This window comes from Canis lupus, chromosome 15 (genome assembly GCF_048164855.1).
Source record: "Canis lupus baileyi chromosome 15, mCanLup2.hap1, whole genome shotgun sequence".
Lineage (NCBI taxonomy): Eukaryota > Metazoa > Chordata > Mammalia > Carnivora > Canidae > Canis > Canis lupus.
In genome coordinates this window covers 32,559,601-32,575,745 of record NC_132852.1, presented here as the reverse complement: position 1 = coordinate 32,575,745, position 16,145 = coordinate 32,559,601, and the positions used below count along the sequence as shown (strand labels likewise).

General features: G+C 38.6%; 1 protein-coding gene across 7 annotated transcripts in view; it reads right to left on the bottom strand.

The window, feature by feature from the left end:
• Positions 1–2,024: 2,024 nt before the first annotated feature.
• The window catches only part of UNC5D (unc-5 netrin receptor D), a 531,156-nt gene continuing 517,035 nt past the window's right edge, over positions 2,025–16,145 (bottom strand). For all 7 annotated transcript variants that reach the window (XM_072776399.1, XM_072776402.1, XM_072776397.1 and 4 more), the window contains one exon: positions 2,025–8,728. In XM_072776399.1, the coding sequence (XP_072632500.1) occupies positions 8,524–8,728 (205 nt within the window). In that variant the 3' untranslated portion in view covers positions 2,025–8,523. The remainder of the gene's footprint in view (positions 8,729–16,145) is intronic.

Here is a 16,145-nt window from a genome sequence, read left to right as displayed (position 1 = left end):
CCCCATCATCTGACTCCAATTCCTTCTCTCCTAAAATCATTTTAGGTGGGTGGATATAATGGATCTCATTAAAGTATTTTCACAGCTTACTGTATTAAGCATTAACCTTTATATTTGAAAAACAAAATATTTTACTTATTTTTAAGGGCCATAAGACTTTTTTTACTTTATTTTTTTGCCTTAAATAACTTTCTGCCAGCTATCAGAAAGACTAAAATTGAGTACGTCTTTGGCCCTCTTGTTACTTTACTATGATCATATAGTGAACACTCTAGGACATCTCTGTTCAGAACCAGGATGAGCCAGAAATAGAGATGTGTTTAGTCATTATATTTATTATACTATTCTTGAACATTTACTTTGTACCTAGTGAGCTTGATGGATTATCTCCTTTTAAAGACAGTTTCTTGACCAAGGTCACATGCCCAGAGAATGGCAGACTCCAGGATTACTATGTAGCCTGTGTTGATCTCCAACACATTTTGTTAACTACCATGCCTATTTCCTTTCTAAAATAAGGTAAAAGTGAACGCTCAGTTGCTTATTAAGTACCACATTAAGGATTTTACATGTATCTTTTTTTTTCCACTTAATCTTTACACTTGGGAAAGAATCTAAAATTCTATTATCATCCCTGTATACTTAAGTAGAAACATAAGTATTTTGTCTGATATTAAATGCTAAATGACACAGGCAGGATTTGAATCCGGGCTTTGTTACCATGTGGCAGATCTAAATAAATATTTTTGAATGAATATATAACCCTATCAGAGTAAATTTGATCAAATTCTAATAAATATTGGCTACAGGGAACAAACATTAGCCCAAAGTAGCTTAATCCACTCAGAACCAGTTCCTAGGTAGATGAAACATTTTTCAGACAAAACTTAAAAAAAAATATTTTGAACAGTTTATTAGAGGCTCAAGCTGATATATTTTTATCCAAATGAGCTAGTTGTATCTGAATCTCTCTGCCAGCCGTAGCATTCTTTATAGTCGATCAACTCAGATTGGATTTATTTGCTCTATTAAAATAGTTCTGAAACTTTGGCTTGGTTCTTCCTAATCATACTGATTTACCTAGTTAATTAAAACCAATTCTCATTCTACCAGTAACTTAAATATATTCTAATTAGCTTTAAAGCATTGGAACCTCTCACAGCCACTTTGTGGATACTATCATCCCTGCTAGTCCTATAAGATGATTCATAAAAAGAATTACATGGTCCAAAATGTTTAGAAAATGTTATATACACTCCTCTTTTAGAGATCCACCATATACATTAGATCCATCATACGCTTAAAGGTTTTCAGAAATCTAGAGAATGCAGTTTCATTTTAGGGATGGTTTTCCAAATTTAATTTAATGAGCAGGGGTGGGGGTACAAAGCCTGCTATCTTACTATGCTAATTGTATTTTGTTTAAAGACAAATTTTGGAAAACACTGGTTTTAAACCAATTTGTGGCCTTCTTTTAATTTATGGCTAATTGAAATACGTCAGAAACCATCTTAAACTGGTTCTGACCGCTGTAAACAGTTATGATTACATTCTTTGGATCTTGGGAGCCTTCAGCATTTTTAAAACATTTTAAACAGATTCAGTCAGTGAAACTATCTGCAATGTGCAACATTGTACTTATTTTTGTAGCATTTTTCCCATGAAAAGGCAGAAAATTTCTATAGTGTCTGTAAAAAATAACCCAAGCATTTTGAGGTCTAAGGTGAATGATATCTCAATTACGTTAGGTTGGGATTCTCTCATGGTTTGTAAAACTACGCCCTAACTTGTGTGTATGCACGGTGGTGGTTGGGTTGAGAACCATAGGAGATAATCTCATTTTTGTTTCCAGTAGCTTCGTGGGGTCTAATTCTTGAGGCCACAAGGAGAAATTAGGTTCAATACGTTAATAGGTACTTGGAAACTGTCCTTGATGTAGAGGGAATTCCAGTTCCTGCTAGGATGTAGCAGAAAGTATATAGAGGGGGTACTCCTTAGGAAGATTTCAAATTTCCACTCATGGATATCCTAAAATGTCAATAAAAGACTCTTTATTCATAAATAACTGATATGCGGTAATTTACGTCTGTACATTTATCTTGAAAAGTCTGTAACCATCCAGTTGTTTGTTGTTGTTTTTTTTTTGTTTTTTTTTTTTTGCAAACTCTACATAAAACATCCAAACGGTCCATTTTGTTCAGTACAATATAACACAGCTGTTTGGCATTACCAAATATATATGTATATATATTTATAGATATGTACATGTGCTGAAAAAGAAGCCAGTGCAGCCTTTTCTAAGAAGTCCATCCAAGTATTTACTGTACAACATTCAGAATTTACATTGATAATACAAGGCACAAAAAGTGTGGTATGAAGCCAAGGCCATGCTTTATTCAAACTCTCCTCTGGCTTGCTCACTCCTTCAGCTTCATGTCAATTTAAGTGTTCAGTTCTGCTTTTTTTTTTTTTTTTTTTTTTTCTTCTGGCTTTGAACACATCAAATAAAAGTTGAGAGTGGTATGGGTTGGAGATATGAATCACGAAAAAAACCACCCCTCCTCCTCCATGTACTTTCCCAAAATAAACAGAAGAAAACGAAATTTGTTTTAAAGTTCTTCATACAGAAATGGAGGTAAACAGTTACTCAGATTTGTTGAGTTTGGGTCAGGAGAATAAGCCAGTTTTCCTCTAATTGCTTCTATCTGCACTATTTCTGGGGGGACACTGTCTTGCGTGTACCAATTAGAAACAACTGTGAAGAATGGGAAATTTAAAATCTGTCTTAATTCCAATTTAGAAAGGAGAGAATTGTTTTCCTGACCAGAAAATTCCCACAATGAGTTTCACCTTCTTATAGAAATGTGTTGAATGGGAAGGGCCTGCATGATTGAGACTGGTCCCTCTAGAGGGTTTCTGATTGAAATTTTTTAACTACACTCTGATGAAGCTTAGATCACAGCCTCCCTGTAAGAGGTGATCTTACTTTAGCATCATCAGAGTTCGCTAATGGAGGGATATTGGAATTATTAGATCTATTTGTGATTGTAATGTCTGTTTCAGTGATGCGGGTCATAAGGCAAGATATTCTGCTTACGATTCCCTTAAAATATCATCTTCCCATAATTCAATAGAACCATTGTTAAATCTCTACCTCCTGTATCTCTTTAATTTGAAGGTACTTATACAATTTATGCCATTTTGGAATTTGTATGTAAATAATGCCTGCAATAGGGAAACACTCTTTGGGGTTAGCAAGATTTGAGGCAAAAGGACATTTCTGTCACAATCATGCCTTTTTTGTAAAAGTACTTAACACACATTTCCACTCATGCAAGAGTTACTTTACCCAATTTAGTGATCCATTTTATAATTCAAGGCGGTAACTTTTTGGAAAGGAGGATGTATCCTCTGCCCAACTCAATCATAGGGGTGGGGGAGGATATTTTTAAGCTTAGGCCTAAACATGAAGCTTACTGCCTTTTTAATCTTTGGGTTCAGATGGAGGGTGGACCCTAAGACATGAAGTTCACTGTCACCGTCTTAGGTCCACCTCATGAGGACATTCCAAATCCATGATCTTCACAGCAAAAGGAAAAAGCAAAGTAGCTGCTTCAAACACCACAATTATTCTATGTGAGTTAAATTTCCTACTTCAGATCACAGTACTACACACTAGTGACTAACAGCCAGGTCTAATTTCCATCCCCTTTTTATCTTTTGAAAAAAAACATAGCACACAAAATTGCCATTTTGCTCTTTTGCTGATGACCCTGGAATGGGGATGTGAGGAGTCCATGGTAGACGCTGGCTCTCCTAGAATTGCTTTTGCAAAGAACACCACATGCTGTCCATACAGCCAAACAGCTTTTAGAACTGCAGCTTTTGAAAGAGTATGGAAAGTAAAAACACAAAATATGTAACACGTCTAATATTAGCAACATTTTCACTTTGTGACATTCGACAAAATACATTTTGCTTGTAGTTCAGGAAAACTCTATGCAGACAAAACAGTGGAAGCTGCGGAAAAGGGTGGCCGTTCAGCTTTTGGCTACAGCATCGATTTTTCAAATACAGCGCTATGGCAACTAACACTGAAGGGCTAATAAAATTTTGTCACTATCTGTAGGACAACATTTTGCTCTCCCATTTGCTGCAGATGTGACCCCTAGTCCGGTCAATGGGAGATACCAGGATTCAGAACTTTGCAATGTTTCATGAGGAAAAGTAATGGAAATGGACCCCATGAGGGGCCATAAGAAGCAAGTATTTCAGCCCCGTCAGGTTCCCATGACCTTCCCAGATCTGGGACAGAGACCTTGGAGGGAATTTCACCTTCACCACATCTGAGAGTGATTATTTCACACCTTTACAGAAGGACTAAGGGATTGTGGTGAAAATGGCAAAAGGAAAAGCAAGCACGTTCAATGATCTTCTCACAGTTTGAAATCCATGGGTAAATTTGCCAGAGGTTTGGCAAGTGGAGAATACTATCTAAAATCCATTACAGATGGTCCCCCAGTTATGACAGTTCAACTGACAATGTTCTGACTTTATACGATGGTCCAAAGGTGATAGGTATTCAGTAGAAACTGTCCTAGCAACTTTGAATCTGGATATTTTCCTGGGCTAGCGATATGAGGGATGACTCTCCCGTGATGCTGGCTGGGCCCCGGGTAGCCACCGCCCCCCACCTGGTCAGCCATGACATCTCAAGGGTAGACCAGCAGGATGCTGGCAACCATTCCGTTGTTTGTTTCAGTACAGTATTTGATCAATGACATGAGATTTTCGACACTTCCTTACAAAGCAGGCTTTGTGTTGGATGATTTTGCCCAACTTGAGGCTAATGCCCATGGTCTGAGTGTGCATCAGCTAGGCTATCGGCTGTGGTATTTTTGATTTAACTATATTTTTGACTTACGATGGGTTTGTGAGGACATGACCCCATCATAAGTCGAGGAAGATCTATATACCATTTTCATATTCCACTTTGTGATGTTGAGAATTTTTCTCAAGGAAAATAGGGGCAACGAATCCAGAACTTTTAATCCAAAGAGAACCCTGGTTTAGTCATCTGACTTAATAACCCTTCTCAAAGTCAACTGAAAGAAAAACGTAGGGACCATGGCACAGGAGAACACCTGCATCTGGAGATAAAAATAATAAGAGAGAGAAAATTTCCCCTCTTTAAAGAGAATTGTGTCAATTCCTATTCATCTCTTACAAAAAGGCCAATAAAATTTTTGTGGGAGTACATCTGAGTTTTACGAGACTTTCTGCACCAGTAAATGAAGTTTGCATTTAAATCCATAGAGTGAGCTTCCTTTTGGCTTAAAGGATTTTGATGTAAACTGGTAAGACTGCACAAGCAATGTTGTAAAAACTGTAAATTAACTTTACGATGCAGCGGCAGTCTGGTACAGCTGTGAAGTGTACCTTTTGGTGGCATAATTTGAAGTCCTGTTTAAAGCATGACCATTAGACTTAAATGCCTTTGAGGACTGAAAGATTTGGCACTAAATGGGATATTTTGTAAAAATTTTAAGCAACCTGCCAAGTATTCAAGCCCATTTTTCATGTGTTGGTTCCTTTTACACTAGGACAATAAGACTTCTAAGGTAAGCACATGTACTGACAAGTGAATCTCTTTCTAGAGGGGCATTGGTGTTGTGATGGGAAAATATTAAAATAGAAAAAGGGTTTAAGGTCACAGTGAGTAACCACAAGTTCAAGTGTCAGTGAAGTCCATCTGATCTGTGATTTCCGCTCTTCCCTGACACCCCGACTCCCCAACCATGTCGGTAAATCTCGCAAACATAGGTTCTCTTTGGAATTCTACTGTAAAATAGGATCCTGATGTGCAACAGCCACAGAATTTCACATATTCCTGTAGAAATCCTATGTAGGATGCTAGCAGAAATAAAAGAAATGAAAAGAAGGAGTAAAATAGGTTGAAAGATGGATTCGAACCTTAGGCTGAAGTCAGCAGCGAATTGTGTTAATTTGCTTCCTTTGTTGTTCAATATGGTATGATGATCTTGTGAATTTATAAAAATCAAGCCACCCTCCCACCAGAAAAAAAAAAAAAAAAAGCCCATGGTTGGAAATTCTAGACGTTGAGGGGTGGATGATAATCTCTTAGCTTAAAATGATCTAGATTCTAGGGAAGATATTAAATTTTTTAAGATATTAAAAACATATCAGATCTAAAAAGGATCTATGTGGATTCTCGGGTTATATGAAGCAATCATATAAGGCCAGTTATAAAGGAAAAGGAAAAATGGGTAGGATGGTTTGTTTTAAAACAAAAGTCCTCCAAGGTGGAAACTTACAAAAGTTCTCTCTGATGTTTCCTGCAAATTATTATTAAAATCAACGCAGCTTCTTTCTGTATACTACCATGCCAATAAACTCTCTAGTTTACTTTGGGTGACTGACCATCAATTTCAACGTTGTTCTCTGGAAGAGCAACATTCTTGCTCTTCCAGAAATGCTAGCAAGGGTGTCAGATGATTTACCCTCTTCTGCTTTCTCTTTGCTCATCAGAAGGAATAAATAAGTAGAGCACGTTAGCAAAAGGGTCTTTGCTTGATCTAGAGAGGTATTTTGAAAATATGCTCAGCAGTTCTAAGAGGATTTGTTTGTTCTATATGATATGCCTTTGGCTCCTGAGAAAAGCAAGATGCTTTTGAATTTCATGTAGCAAAGCCTTTCATCCAATATAGGAGACCTATACCACACATTAGTTAGAGAAAATGGCTAATGCATTCAAGAGTTGCTAATGCCTTACTCATGGTTTTATAAATTACACCTATCTCTAGGCCTTTTTTACTTCAGTGGAGATTTATGTTTTGTTTTGTTTTGTTTTGTTTTACATGAGACTTACAAAAACATTAAAAAAAAAGATTGATCATAACCCCATTGCCAAGTACTCCCCAACACCCCCATTCCCTGACTAGATTTTATTTTAATGTAGCCAGCCTCTAAGTAGCTGATCAGTCTTGTAGATAATCTAGGTCCTTGACCTCGCCTGTTCTGATTGTGGGCAGCTGATTAAAACATCCACCAGAAGATGAGCAGGAACAGATCGGCACATCTTTAGTCTGCCAGGACATCTTTTCAAAAACTATTTTATAGGATAAAAGATGGAGTAAAATGTTAAGGTGAGTTTCATGAATTATTGGTGGACTTCAATTCTCCACAACATCATTGCCTATTTTTTTTTAAAGAACCATAAAGCAAGAGTCCCATATTAACAATCCTGTAGAGAAAGCATACCTAGTGAGGTTGAGTAATCAGAGCTTAAAAGCTTCCAGAACAATGCATGTGGTTTCTGGGACATTGTGGTAGACGTATTCCTCATGTCTATTTACTCCTATCATTTAGACCAAAGACTATCTGCTAATTTTCCAAGAAGCAGAAGCAGAAGGAGGATGCCCTATAGCCCTATGGAAAGATTTTGTGACAACATAGTATCAAGGTGGCTAGAAATTTTCAAGAACCTGGATTGAAAAGTAGAACAGGACCCCTCATCCCCTCATAAAAATGTTTAGAGAATGGGTCAACACCTCTATCCTAGAATTATAGCTTATCTGAGGCCTTTGGCATCTGCAGTCCCTGTCCTATTTTGGGCTCGATTTGATACTCCCTCCCCCCAAATCCAAGTAATAAGCTGTGTTCTAATAGCACTTTGCACCTTGAGTGGCTGGGCTGGGAATAGAGGGTTCTGCATTGTTGAGTTAGGAGAAGTAAATTTCCATATTGAGAAGTAATTAGCCTCCTTGAAACCACTCCTATGTTCTAGGTAAGGAAGGGGAAGAAAGAATGTGGGTAGATTTGTCTCTGGGAGAGAATGAAGGTGGCATACACAGCAAGAACTAGTTTGTGGTCCATCTTACCTTCTGATCTTATTTCCATTAAGTGGTTAGGATAAATAGAGAATCGGTGCTGGTGTGATGTACTCAGAGTCTAAATTCTAAATGCCTTCCTTGACATTACCAAAGTCCTACGAATGGGTTGGCAACCCCATTTCACTTAGAAAAGCCAGTTTTACAATGATTGTTGACATCACTGGATGCCAGTTGGTAGACAAGCCTGACAATCTGGTACCAGAATCAGCTGGCCCTTTGGGGCACATCATTAAAAACCTGTTTTGAGACATGCACGATTCAATCTTTGCCTTCCTGGCTTTATTGTAGCTCATCTTTCCCCCACAATTGCTTTGATCTAACTATGCCCTCACTTTATCCTTACCACTCCAAAGCTCAGAAAGTTCATCAAGTGTGAACCCAAGTGTGGATTCAGATGAGACAGTAGAGCCCTCTTATATTTAAGAGAGCTTGTACTCTTCCCTATTAACATATTATACCTATATAAAATTCAGTTTCTTCAACCAGGGATTCTCACTGATTGTAAATGAAGGCCGAATTCTCCAAATGCCACTGGGCAGAAAGCTGTCTCTTTCCCATTTAAAGCAAATGTCCAGAAGCTGGCCATCACTGTCTCATGAGCGATCGTGGACTAGAGTCCATTTTGCCTGCTGTAGTTGAAGTCGGCTTCATCGAGCTGGGATTCTGCAATGTTGGAGAGTTTCGTGTGTGTCCTCCCAATTTCTTCAAGGGCACAGGCCAGGGAGTCAAGATCACCATCATGCTGATGACGAGCTTCCCACAGGTTCAAAATGACAGCAGATGGACTACTTTGTGTAGCAAAATAAGACAAATTCCTAGACAGAGAGATTTAAAGAAAGAAAGAACAACAAAAATGAAGACGGAATTAAAGAACAAATAAAAATCACTATAAGGAAATTAAGAATGACTTGCAGTGGATATTCTTACAATAGGAGTAGTATGTAAATGGGAGCCAGGGACAGGTCTCCAAATGACGTTGGGATTGCTCAGATTTGATCTCTCTCCACCTCCCTCGAACTCAGTGCATCAGAAATGGTTACCACTCCTGTATTTCCAGATTGTCCCCCTTTGTAACTATAAAAAGTATCACTGGGATTACAAACGACCTTTTTAATCTCTCATACTGTGACATTTATTTTTGACTTTTCTCTTTATGTTGTTGCTTGCTTTTTGACATACTCAGTCTTCCTTTGCCCTTTGAGCCATTAATGCTGACTTAGGTAATACTTTGCTTTTTGCTTTCATTCAATCTATTCTCTCCATTGGGAAGACCCATTTCCTTCTTTACCCTCTGTTTATCAAGATCGTACTTTCCTGTTCATGCCTGGTTCAATTCTCCTCCACTCTTTGTTCAAAATGCTTTATTTTTTCTCTGAATTCTTTCTACTGTTGTGTTTAAATTTTCATATGAATAGGTTGGTTATATATTTCATGTGAGTTTTGCCCACCCAGCATGATTACAGACATCTGAAGGGAAAGGATCATAGCTAATAATCTTCTGATTCTGCAATAGTCCTTATCATAGTACTATGAGAGGTGTTTATTCAATATCCATTGTCTTGAGTAATTAATTGCTATGAGCTTTTTTTTCAGGTGATACAGGATCTTCAGTGAAAACAAATGGTAACCTTTTGGACAATGACTCTGCTATGATGAAGATTAAGACAACACAAAAGATTAAAGGTCACACAATTTTTCATAGGCACTTTTACATCAGGGATAGAAATGTCACCTTTGGTAAAATTTTGATAAGCTGAAAAGATCTTTGAGAGTCAACCAAGAATTGCGTATTTTGAGGATGGCACTACTTTCCCTCACCACATTCGGCAGTCACAGAGTAGACTCATGTAACGAGCACTTGGAAGAGAAGACACGCTTTTAAGGGCACATTACCATTTACAAGCACCACACACACATATAGTAATTTTGAGTGAATAAAGTGCTGTTTTATTTAAAGGTCTCAAGGGACTCCTTAAAGCCAGTTTGGTTGCCAAATAGCATGAATATCAGGGTACTATATATACTTTCTGCTACATCTGAATCTGATTGAGAGAGGGAGAAGGCCAGCTTAAAAATGTTCTTTCTAGCTTCTTTTATCTTCTTTCCTTATTTCCCTTGCCCCTTCCACTCACTTGGAATCAAATATAGTTACTTCTACACTAATAGAAATGGCAAATCAAATGGCTTGGACAATTGAAGGGATTCTGGTTCCTTTTATTTAAGAACTTTGTTTTGAATATTGTCACTTCTTCCTGGTCAGGGCCAACGTTTGTAGAGCAATCTGCTACATCTCTAGGTCTGTTCAGTCAACTGACCCACCCCTCCCAACATCCAGGCAGAATGAGAACGGAGGGAATAGCTGAGAAAAAGGCAAACTGAGAAAGTAGGGGTGGGTTAACTCTGGGTAGGCTGTGTGACAATCTCTTCATTTCCCTTTTGAGAATAAAGACCATAAACACATGTTTGTTCCTGGAATGGATAAATGTTTCTGTTCTCCATTGTTGTTTCAAAAAGAAGAACAAGAAAAAAGAGAAGCATAGATTTCTCATCATTCTATTGAAGGTTTATAGTTTGTATTTGCCCTTGAAAAACAATGGACTAGTGTCCCATTAGAATAACTAGAATCCTTGTGATCTTTTCAACCCCCAAATTAGGCTTTTTTCTATACCAGGGCTCGACAAATATTTCTATGAAGACCAAATTATAAATATTTTTGACTTTAGGGGTCATATGTGGTCTTTATGTGGACTTTAGAGGCCAACTTTGTTATGGTAGTGTGAAAGCAGCCATAGACAATACATGTGAATGAGCATGACCACGTTGTAATTAAACTTTATTGACAGATACTGAAATTGGAATGTCTTACAGTTGTCATGTCACACAATATTCTTCTTCTTTTTTTTTTTTTTTTTCCTGACCATTTAAAAATCCTAAAACCTTTCTAGCTTCTGGCCTATAGGAAAGCAGGTGGTGGGCCAGATCTGGCTTTTAGGCTGTAGGGCTGATCTCTCTCCTATGTTGTCTTACAACCAAGCTAGATTTCCAGAAGTGGTAACGATTTGAGAGAAGATTAGACTGAACTTTTCATTTTGTGCTGCATTTGAAAATGAGTACCCCGAGGGCTAAAGTGGTTGAATCCACAAGTTACACATCCTGCCTCAAGCACTTTGAAAGCTTCATCCTCAGTAAATGTTCAGGGATCTTTGACATTTCAAGACATGACAAGAAGACCTGGGCAGGAAAATGCAATAATAAAACTCTGGGAGAGGCGTACAGAATATGCTTTGGAGGTCGGGATGAATCTTTGTCCTAACATGATATTAAAAGTTCATGAATCTGTGGTGAGTATGGGAGTGGGCATGGGAAGGTGTTCTAAGTAAGTATACCTGCCCAGAGGAAGAGGAGCAGGGATGGTGAATGGCTCCTGTCAGCCATTAGGTTCTCAAAAATCCCGCAAATGTTCTGATTTGTGAATAGGCAGCCAGGGCTAAAGCAAACTAAGTGATCAAGAGAGGCAGAAATATAATTCTCACTTGGCACAGGTCTCTGAACATATTGTAACAAGTGAAATGTGCTCCCCAAAGCATGGCTCAGATTTATACTCTATACAAGCACATTCATCATAACATACACAAATCTCAAATTCCACTTAATTTTAGTAGATACATACAGGAACATAATCAGTCTTATTAAAAATGATTCAGTTAGCTTTGTGATAAACAGACCTCCTATTAAATTACCTTTACTTGTCTACACCAGAATAATTAGTATATAAAAGATCCTAAAACCCTTTTTTTAAATTTATTTATGATAGTCACACAGAGATAGAGAGAGAGAGAGAGGCAGAGACATAGGCAGAGGGAGAAGCAGACTCCCAAGATCCTAAAATCCTAATGCAAAAGGCTACTCCTCCAAGATAGTTGGATTATTTTAACTGGTTATATATGTGCAAATGCACTGATTTTTGTTTTGTTCTGAAAATTTGTATACCATGCATCTGTTTGGTTGTTTCCATACTGCCCTTTTGAAATTATTCTGATCCCAACCTATGTGACCCATTTCTCTTCATAATGGTGGTGCATTTGGACACTAGCACACACAATTCAGGGAATATTATTACTACTAGAGAATAGAATTCATAGCAATAGTTGGTATTAAGCAATTTTCTGATTGTCTTTGATTTTTTTTAATGAAACCAGAACATTTAGCAAAAGTAGTAGTCCTGAAATTTAAGTGGATGCCTCAAAATAAAACTTATTTTTTTCTTTCTCTTTGAAATATGTTTAAAGAACCGAATGTTTATTCTGGTCTTAGATGCTTCAAATTATTAATCTTTTTACATTCTGAACTCTGGGTGACCTTTTGTCGTAGCCTTTTTGAATTCTGATAGACTGAAGTTATTTTTAAAAAAATGGGATTTTTATTTTTGTGGTGTCATAAAGATGCTGTATATTATGCAGATAAGATTACTCTTAAATTTTAGGAATTACTTTAGAATCCTTCTAGGTCTTCAGGTTTATTTGTCCTAAGCTTTGAAGATTGAATGGCTTTATCTTTTCATTTGGAACTCCCACTAAAATAGTAAACTATAAAAAAAAAATACATGCTAAGACAGTTGGACAAATTTATCCGTCTTAAGTTTATTGAGTAATAATGGCTTGTGAAATTTAATTTTGTTTCATTAAACCTACATGCCTTCTATTCACCTGAGTTCTGGGGGTGTGGGGATTGGTGTTGTTTTATTACATGATGACTTTCCTCTGAGACTTTCCTATCCCCATCCCTCATCCTCAATTAAAATCCCATGCTTTAGGTGGAAGCCAGGACAGAACTGGGAGCATGAATCTTTACCTTAGCAATTTCACTAGCTAGACACAGGCCAACCTATAATGGTGTATATGGTCAAAAACCAAATTTTTATACAGAATCCCAGTTTTCAAAATACATCTTCAAGTTAATAACCATGTTAAACTAATCATGGAGATTAGGTTAAAATTTGAGTATTTCTGGAAATCATGACTGTGCCTTCTGTTTCCTTTTTTTGCATGCGAGGAGGAGGGGAGAATGAAGGGATCATGATCCAATATCTTTATATCCCATCATACGGAGGGCTAGTTTTCTGAAAAGGAAAAGTGGCTGGTTGTCCCTCTCCTGAAAATTCAGAGATAGTGCCTTTTCTTAAGTACTAGAAAGCAGCATTCAAATGTAAATATCTCCAGGATTTACAAATCTTCAATCAGTTAACACAGAGATAAGAGTCCTGGGGTGCAGAGTAGGAGATGGGAGGCAAGGAGGCACAGGTCTGAGGCCCAGGGAAAATATCCCAAGGGCACAGTGCGCTCACACTGGAGTTGGCCTGGCTCCGTGTTCTTCTGTCAGGTTGTGTGTGTTGCCTACAAGGAAGGGCCTCCCTTTCATACTAAATTCATACTGAATTCCAGATAACAAACTCTGAATCCTGCTATGATGGGGGCTGATCGCAAGCTGTGAGCTCTTCTTTGTCATTAACTGGGAGAATGGATTTCCTACCGAAATATAGTTGGGGAACCACATTAGAACTGCAGCTGAATGTCGTGGTTAGCACAGAAGACACCCTCATGGCAGGGGAATGCTGCAAATTCATGCAGAATTTAGGATTTCACCCAACGCCTTCAAGTAGAAGGGGGAGGGGCATTTGTACCTGTGACATGAGAGGCACCGACCATGTTTATAGTTTACAAACTTGCTGTTTACATCTAAGTTACCTGAATTGTGTTAGCCTTTAAAAAGCCAATTTAAAAAATATCTTCTCAAGTAGGCTTGTCGTATAGAAAGTGAAAACGAAGTTTGGCTGTCTCTAACAAAGCGGGAGCCATCATTTATAGGAACTGTGCCTAATCCTGTCATTAGTGCCAAGTTGGGAAGTGAAACATAGCCCTCATGCAAAAATATTAATGTCCCGGCTATCATCCTAATTGTCTCATTTAAGGAAAGCCTCTGTGACCCAAACCAACCTTCCGTATGGTTCTTTCGAGGCCAAGAGAGGAGAAAAGCCATTCATATTGAACAGCAGTATTGGACACAACACCAGTGCTTGTTCCTTCCATCAGGCTTCCATCCCCAAATTTCAACCTCACTTGGGTACTCAACAAACCGCAAAGCTACCCTTGGGAGAGAGTCAAGTCGGTGTTTCATTTTCTAAAGGCTAAAAGATGCAGGCCATGATACCATCTCTGCCTCGCGTCCCCTTGCCTTCAAGAGAAAGGCAGCTGGCACCCACAAGGACAGGGTCCAGGCAATGGAAACCATGGAGTTCCACTGTCTTGCCTTAAAAACAGGTGCATTAATCCTTTGAGGGCAATTAATTTGACAATGAAATTCCCCTTAGTATTTCTTTTTGTCTATTCTATTAACTGGTTCTTGAAGGAGAAAAACAAGGCTTTTTTCTTTTTCTTTTTCTTTTTCTTCTTCTTTTTCTTTCTTTCTTCTTCTTCTTCCTTCTTCTTCTTTTTTTCTTCTCCTTCTCCTTCTCCTTTCTTCTTCTTCTTCTTCGTCAAACATTTAAAGACCTGGAGCTTTCAGGGCCACCCGTGAGTTGCCAGAGAACAAGGCTGGCTGTAGACCCTGTGTTCAATTCTCCAATTTCATTCCTGACAGGATGACATTGTCTATGACAATTCGTCATATTTGGAAGTGAAGGACAATGAAAACTACCAAGTTGAATTTTTAGTTTTCTTTGAATCGGGAAAGATCAAGGAAAAAGAGGTATCATTGAAACTAATTTTCCCCCTCATAACCTTGAGACATTTTCAGCATTGTGAGGATGAAGGACATTGACCACCCATTTGTTCCCAACAGAAGACCACTGTGTTAATGCTGAATAAAAGAAGTGTCAGGGGTGTCTGGGTGGTTCAGTGGTTGAGCATCTGCCTTTGGCTCAAGTTGTGATCCTGGGTCCTGGGATTGAGTCTCACATCGGGCTCCCCATAGGAAGCTTGCTTCTCCCTCTGCCTATGTCTCTGCCTCTTTCTGTATCTCTCATGAATAAATAAATCAATTATTTAAGAAAAAAGAGGAAAAAGGAAATATTTAGACTTCTCCCTTTGCAAAATACTCAGTATGTGTTTCGCTAAAACCTTGCAAATCACTGAAAAGAAACAGTTAATCTCTTAAAGGATACTCTAATGAATTAGGTTAAAGTCCTTCCTATAATTTAATTTTCTCAAATGATGCAAACATCACATTCAGGCATACTGATGCTGCCAGTATTTTTCAGAACTGTTGGAGACTGCTCTTCTGAAGGAGATTATTTAGACAATTAAAAAAGGGCCTTGGCATGTCCGTCTTCTCTGAAAACTCTATTAGCCTAAGGGGGGGGCGGGTAGCCTGTTATTCCTTCCTAAACCAGCACAAACTCTCCCCTTGCCTAGAAGGAATGTAGTTGCCCTTGTTACAGGCCCCTGGGGCTGGCGGGAGCATGGCTTTGATTCTCTCAGAGGAACATTAAGAAGTTTCTTTTCCACATTGCCTTTAGGATGGACACCTGCCACTTTTAGGATGGTTTATAGCTAGTTCGTGGCTACACTTGTCCCAAGGCTGTTTCAGCTTCACATTAGTGGGCAGTTTCAGGAGTCATTGACCTCGGTGGAACGAAATGCAAACACCCACCACTTTGCCATGTTGGGTTGTGAAGGCTCACTCTAAAGACTCTTAGCATTTCACTGCCTCCATAAGCCTCCTGGGCTACAAGCAGAAAATCTGATTTGGATGTCACTCTATTTGCTTCCAAGGACTTGTGTAATGCTATCCCTCTGTATATTAACTTCCCTTGGAAGAGTCATAAAGGTGGTTTTGTTTGGGAAATGACAGCCTCACATCCATTTTTATTACTTAAAGGTAAGGATGTGTTTTCTAGCCTCTAGCCGGCACACCAAAGCGGAGTTTGGTGTCCTCACAGTAAATCCCAAACCACGGGAATGAAAACAGCTAGTCTCCATGGTCACTGCATGACCCCCCTCTCAGTGACCTGCCTGGGAAGCAGGCATCCTGTATGGATTTTGTTCTCCTCTTCCTCTCTCACCTCAAAAGGCAGCTGGTACTGGGGCTGCTCTACTTCTGGTGAATTCTCAACAGTTATTCCAAGACAGATGAGGAAGCTGCCTTGTGACCTTCCTCTGTCCTCTTCCACTGTCCTCTGGCCATTTCACTGTTCCTGTATATCCAATTAAGAAGGTGGACAGAGGGAATGAAAGG